General features: G+C 37.7%; 1 protein-coding gene across 1 annotated transcript in view; it reads right to left on the bottom strand.

Moving 5' to 3' along the window:
* Positions 1 to 4,121: 4,121 nt before the first annotated feature.
* Positions 4,122 to 7,006, bottom strand: part of LOC143793677 (uncharacterized) — a 159,971-nt gene continuing 157,086 nt past the window's right edge. Inside the window, exons 12-13 of the mRNA XM_077280722.1 lie at positions 6,274 to 6,417; positions 4,122 to 4,300 (exon numbers count right to left, since the gene is read on the bottom strand). Of these exons, the coding sequence (XP_077136837.1) occupies positions 4,122 to 4,300; positions 6,274 to 6,417 (323 nt within the window). The remainder of the gene's footprint in view (positions 4,301 to 6,273; positions 6,418 to 7,006) is intronic.

The following is a 7,006-nucleotide window of genomic DNA, read 5'->3' as shown; positions in this document are numbered from 1 at the left end:
GGAGAAATGCATGTACAACATGTCCTGGCTTCACCCTTAAATAAGGGCCACCTGATTCACACATGTTTCTTCAGAGAATGATTGACCTCACTAATTGAACTCCACACTGCTATTATTTTGAACACATCTCTTTCAATTCATTATTCTAATACACAGACTCAAAAATATGCAGATCATGAATGCGGAGTCCTGTTGATTTTCTTAGAATCTACTGCACCAACTGGTAAATTGTTTGACATGTGGTAATATAATGAATACCAAAAACAGTGATTAATCTGGTTAGTCATATTGGACTGCTATTATTTTGAACACTACTGTAAGTATGCCGTCAATCAAGCAGTGAGAACTTATGTGGCGTGACCAATGACTTCTATTTCTGGCAATGTGATAGACAAATCTGGGTTTGGCAAATCCCAGGAGACCATTACCTGTCTGATTGCACTGTGCCAACTGTAAAGTGTGGCAGAGGAGGGATAATGATATGGGGTTGTTCTTCAGGGGTTGGCTTAGGTCCTTTAATTACAGTAAAAAGAAATCTAAAGGACTGAGCATAACAAGACATTTTGGACAATTTTATGTTTCTAACTTTGTGGGAACATTTTAAAGAAGTCCTTTTTCAATTCGAGCATAACAGTGTCCCAGTGCACAAAGCAAGACCCATAAAGGCATAGTTGGGGAGGTTTGGTGTAACAGAATGTGACTGACCACACACAATCACGACCTCAATCTCATTGAACAACTTCAGATAAATTACAATGGGGATTGCGAGCCAGGCTCTCTCAGCCAACATCAATGTCAGACGTCACAGATTTTCTTCTGGATGAATGAGCGACAAATTTCCAAAAACACAAAATTCTTGTTTTGTTTTTTTTTAACTGCAAAGGTGTGGTGGGGAGTTCAAACCCATACAAATGCCTATGGATTCAGAATAAGATGTGATAGAAGCTCCCATAGGTGTAAATGTATAGGTATCCCATTACTTTTGTCTATAGACTATTACTTCAGTGCACAGGAGATCTAACAATGGTCGCTTCTAATGTTATAAATTCAATATTTGTCTGATTAGTCATCAGTAATTTTATACAAGCATTGATGAAATTCACCTCAATTCCCTTTGAAGTATCTCCATATTATATACAAGACACGGTTTCCACATTCTATGGAAATTGCCTGCAATTATTCAGAAATACCTAGGTTCTTACATTCAAGGGAATACAGACATAAGTGTGCTCAGCTCTTTGAAGAGGAATGTGCTTCACTAGAAGGAAAAGGTTGTCATTAAAAATTCAATGAATTATCTTATTGGCGCAATGTATCAAGCCCCTTGCTGCACTTTACTAAGCGATATTAAACATTAAGAGCAGCATATTGGATTGAGTGTACCCATAGGCTTTAGGCAAAGAAAAATTGTATTTTACAATGAAATATTTCTGTGAGTTTTGGCATACAGCATTGAGAGAAGCAGCCAATTTATGCTGGCCCATGGGGCACATTGTAGAATTGAAATGGTGTCTCTGCATGACAAATATTCAATAAACACCTACAACCATTTATTCTAAACTGAATGTTAAACGGGCTTATGCTATTGTCTATAAACTTACAAATGGTTTGCTGGTATTTTAGCAATTACTAGGATTCATGAGGTCAACAATCTTATACCTGACTGATACACTTTACACTTGACCTAATATCTGCAGTGAACGTATTAAAATTGAAATTAATTTTGCATACTATACAGCCTATTGTAAGTGAGGCAGGGTAAAAATACCATAATATACACAATGAAGAAAGGTGAAGAAATGAGTGTTGAGTTTAATGACACTATTTTATCAGCCATATAAATAAATTACGTAATGAATGCATGGTTGAAAATATATGTAGAGGAGGACACGGCTGAGTGCTGTTCTCTCCATTCTTTGCCAAAGGCATATTGAAAACATCCAAATAGACTTGGTAGTTAATTCTATCATGAAATCATTTCATAACATAAATATGTTTATTAATTATTAAACCATAAATAAAAATCACTTTAAAGATTAGGAAACTTAGAAAATTTCAGTTAAAATATACATATACATTTCATCAAAGATTTTATACATAGAGATAAAAAATGGTCACACTTTTTTTCTCTACTCCACAATGAGAACACCAGATTTTGATTCATAAACATCAGCTTTTTTGTAGAAAACCTTCAAATCTCAAACATCTGTTTCTTCCAACAGAAACAAAACATTGAATAACCAAATACTTTTTAAATTTAGCAATTTTAGGCAATGTTGAACACCAAGGAGGCAAACACTAATGGCAGATCTACAAGTGATTGTATCTTTTTCTAGATGGGAAAACAAGATATTTTTTTAATTTTTGCAAAAAAAATCTGGTTTGCGTTAGTTGAACAAAGGAGAGCAGAAACAAACATTACTAGAATCAATAATAATACAAAATCTGCTTAAAAATCAATATTTTCTAACTTGCCAACCATGTGTTACTACTTTCCCAGTTTGGAAAATATTACAATTATCATATAAAATTATCAAAATGTTTTCACTTTCTTTAAATGACTTCATTAAACCTGCCAAGAAGGTTGCATCTTAACACTTTTGCTTCTTTGGAGGCTTTTGCTTCTACGATGAACTGTACTTGAGCTTTGCGTTTGTTCAGGTTGTCTCTCTGCTATCTCTCTCTCTTTTATAGTGGAGGTGAGAGAGTTTTTTCCTCCAAAGGAAAAAAGTTGGGATGTGATATCTGCAATTTCCCGTCTGTGATCAACAGAAGTTGGCGTCTTTCCAGCTGCACTTTCACCCTCTGATTTTGAAGACTGGTCATTGGAAAAACTTCCCTTGTGCTTTTTTTCCATCTTTAACCCCTTCACCCCCGGAGCTTTTTCCGTTTTTCCGTTTTCGTTTTTCGCTCCCCTCCTTCCCAGAGCCATAACTTTTTTATTTTTCCGTCAATATGGCCATGTGAGGGCTTATTTTTTGCGGGACGAGTTGTACTTTTCAACGACATCATTGGTTTTAGCATGTCGTGTACTAGAAAACGGGAAAAAAATTCCAAGTGCAGTGAAATTGCAAAAAAAGTGCAATTGCACACTTGTTTTTTGCTTGCCTATTTTGCTAGGTTCACTAAATGCTAAAACTGACCTGCCATTATGATTCTCCAGGTCACTACGAGTTCATAGACACCTAACATGACTAGGTTATTTTTCACCTAAGTGGTGAAAAAAAATTCCAAACTTTGCAAAAAACAAAACAAAACAAAATTGCGCCATTTTCCGATACTCGTAGCGTCTCCATTTTTCGTGATCTGGGGTCGGGTAAGGGCTTATTTTTTGCATGCCGAGCTGGCGTTTTTAATGATAGCATTTTGGTGCAGACACGTTCTTTTGATCGCCCGTTATTGCATTTTAATGCAATGCCGTGGCGACCAAAAAAACGTAATTCTGGCGTTCCGATTTTTTTTCTCGTTACGCCGTTTTGCGATCAGGTTAATGCTTTTTTTTTATTGATAGATCGGGCGATTCTGAACGCGGCGATACCAAATATGTGTAGGTTGGGCGCTTTTTTTATTGATTTATTTTGATTGGGGCGAAAGGGGGGTGATTTAAACTTTTATGTTTTTTTTTTTTTTTTCACATTTTTAAAAACTTTTTTTTTTTACTTTTGCCATGCTTCAATAGCCTCCATGGGAGGCTAGAAGCAGGCACAGCCCGATCGGCTCTGCTATGCAGCACCGATCATAAGATCGCTGCTACACAGCAGAATTGCAGGTGTGCTGTGAGCGCCGACCACAGGGGGGCGCTCACAGCCACCGGCAATCAGTAACCATAGAGGTCTCAAGGACCTCTATGGTTACTGTCCTGATGCATCGCCGACCCCCGATCATGTGACGGGGGTCGGCGATGCGCTCATATCCGGCCGCACGGCCGGATGCGGTAGTTAAATGCCGCTGTCTGTGTTTGACAGCGGCATTTAACTAGTTAATAGCGGCGGGTGATCGCGATTTCACCCGCCGCTATTGCGCGCACATGTCAGCTGTAAGAAACAGCTGACATGTCGCGACTTTGATGTGCGCTCACCGCCGGAGCGCACATCAAAGCGGGGGTCCCGACATGTGACGTACTATACCGTCACATGTCGGGAAGGGGTTAAAGTTTTGATGATATCTAACGCCTGATTGAGTTCTTGTCTTAGCTTCTCTATTTCAAAGATGGACCGATCTCGTTCTTCTTTACAGTTTTTAAGTGAACTGTCTAAAGAAATAAAGAATTCTTTGCCAAGCTTAGAGAATGCTTCTTCTCCTTAAGAAAAGAAAAACAAATATAATCCTGCAGAATTGCATCAAGAACCAAGAGCATGCCAAGTCTAACACAAATAAAAGAATTTTCACAACTATATCTGAAAAAAAAGTCTTGACTTCTAATGTATTATATTAAAAAAAAAAATCTTACTTCTTCATATATCTAGAAGTTGTATAGTAATCTTCAGTCACATCTCCTTTTGTTGGGTGGGACCTCTCTACGTAAGTCCCAGGTAAGGCTTTCATAATACCAATCTCCACTATGGGTCCCTGAAATGCAGTCTGGGAGCTGCAACTATAAGTTCATACCGGGCCACTGGGGTCTTAGTCCCCTATAAACCTCATACCTGCAGTGTCTCTTCCATTGTACAGAAAAAATATTTTATTTTAATCAACAGGTCGCGAAATAATAATGAATTCCACTATTGGATGTGTTTAAATAAATTGTTACTGTGCGGAAATAATCTTATAGATGTGCCCCTGCTGTGTAATGGCTGTGTCTGACCGTACAGGGACATGGTCTGATCATACCACAGCTCCTGGACAGGGGAGGAAGCAAAAGAGTATACAGAAATTACAGCAGGGGATCACAGCTGATTCTCTCTGTGAGGCAAAACATTTCCATGCCTGTTTTTAACCCTTTCCGACATGTGGCATAATAGTACGCCCATGTCGAACTTCACATGTTTGGTGGCACATGACAGTTGATCTATACAGCTGACATGTGCCCTCAACAGCCGTGGGTGGAATCACAATCCACCTGTGGCTGTTAACTAGTTAAATGCCTCTGTCAATCTCTGACTTACAGGAAGTGTGTCGCTAATCCCGCCCATCGGTGACCCCGTCACATGATTGCGGGTCACCGATGAGTCGGCATGACAACCAGAGGTCTGCAGCAGACTGCTATGGTTGTCATTGCCAGATTGCAATGGGTGCTGCCCCATGGTCAATGATCATAGCAAGAGAGCATTTCTGCTACACACAGGCAATCTGATCATCGCCTGTGTGTAGTTGAAGTGATCGAAGTAGTGCAGCTCCTAGTCTCCCATGCAGACTATTAAAGCATGCAAAAAGTAAAAAAAAAAGTTTTAGAAAATTAAAAAAAATAAATAAAAAAAAATATCAAAGTTCAAATCACCCCCCACTTTTGCCTCAATCAAAATAAAATGATTAAAAAAAATCAAATATACACATATTTGATATCGATGAGTTCAGGCCGAGAAAAAAATTAAAAATGCCAGAATTATGGTTTTTTTTGGTCACCGCTACATTGCAATAAAATGCTAAAATGAGTGATCAAAAGATCGTATCTGCACCAATAAAAACGGCATCTCGGCGCTCAAGAAATAAGCCCTCACCCAACCCGAGATCACGAAAAATGGAGACGAGACAGGTCTTGGAAAATAGCACCATATATATATATTTTTTAATAACTTTTGGATTTTTTTTTTCACCACTTAAATAAAAAAGAATTTATACATGTTTGGAGCCTGTGAACTTGTAATGACCTGGAGAATCATAATGGCAGGTCAGTTTTAGCATTTAGTGAACATGGCAAAAAAAAACAAAAAAACAAACATCTGTGGAATTGCACTTTTTGCAATTTCACTGCGCTTGGAATTTTAAATTGGAATGCGCCTGAAATGTTAAAACCAATGGTGTTGTTCAAAAGTACAACTTGTCCCGCAAAAAACAAGCAATCACATGGCCATATAGACAGAAAAATAAAAAGCTATGTCTCTGGGAAGAAGGAGAGCAAAATATGGAAATTAAAAAACTGAAATACCCCTGGTCGTTAGGGGGTTAAACAAGTTTTACTTCAAAGAAATAATTATTTGTGATCACATGCTGTAATGTCTATATACATTTTTTCTCCTCCCCTCCCTGCCCAGGAGCTGTGGTATGATCAGTCCATGTCCCTGTACGGTCCGTGGGAAAACCCTTTTATGTACAAATATGAACAAAAAATGATACCTTCATGCTGCTGAGTTGTTGATGGCGTTAATGTGTCCACAGCATCTTGAATATGTTCTGCATTGTTCTTAAAAATTGTTAGGAAATTTCTTAAAGAAGCTTCAGAAGCGTCATGTTTAAGGTCAGCATAGGAGGAAAGCACCTCTATAAAACACAGAAAAGAGAATAAAGGGTAGCCTTCATTTTAATCTTTTTTTCCCAAAAATCAATAGTACACATTAAATTGTAAGTTGTGGCTATATTCTATATGTAGGAGTTAATTGACTTTGCACTAAGCCCTTTAAAAAAAGGACTATTTGATCCCAGTATATTAATCTCAGGCCAAGTGGCATGATTACACAGTAATATCATTGGATATGTCAATAGGTGCTTTATAGATATTTAATAAGACACTAGTGTCACTTTATTTTTTGGCCTGTTGAATAGAAATCATCCTTATTTTTATGAATTTATGCAAATCAAATGTTCAATAAAGCATTATTTTACTATAGCCTTTAAGGCTATGTTCACATATTGCGTTTTTTATGCTTTTCTTCCCGCAAGCAAAACCTACTCTCTTGGCAGTAAGAAAGCAACATAAAAAAGCAGCTTTTGCTGTGTGTTTGCAGCATTTTTGGTTCTTTATTTACTGCATTTTTGTCAAGGGGACATTTGTCTCTTGTGTGTGCTGATAAAGTTTAGTGCATAAAAAAGTAATCTGATTTAACTTCATAAGGCTTTGACACCAAAAGCG

This window comes from Ranitomeya variabilis, chromosome 1 (genome assembly GCF_051348905.1).
Source record: "Ranitomeya variabilis isolate aRanVar5 chromosome 1, aRanVar5.hap1, whole genome shotgun sequence".
In the NCBI taxonomy this organism is placed as follows: Eukaryota; Metazoa; Chordata; class Amphibia; order Anura; family Dendrobatidae; genus Ranitomeya; species Ranitomeya variabilis.
Note: the sequence above shows the minus strand (reverse complement) of the source record. Positions and strands in the feature narration are given on the sequence as shown.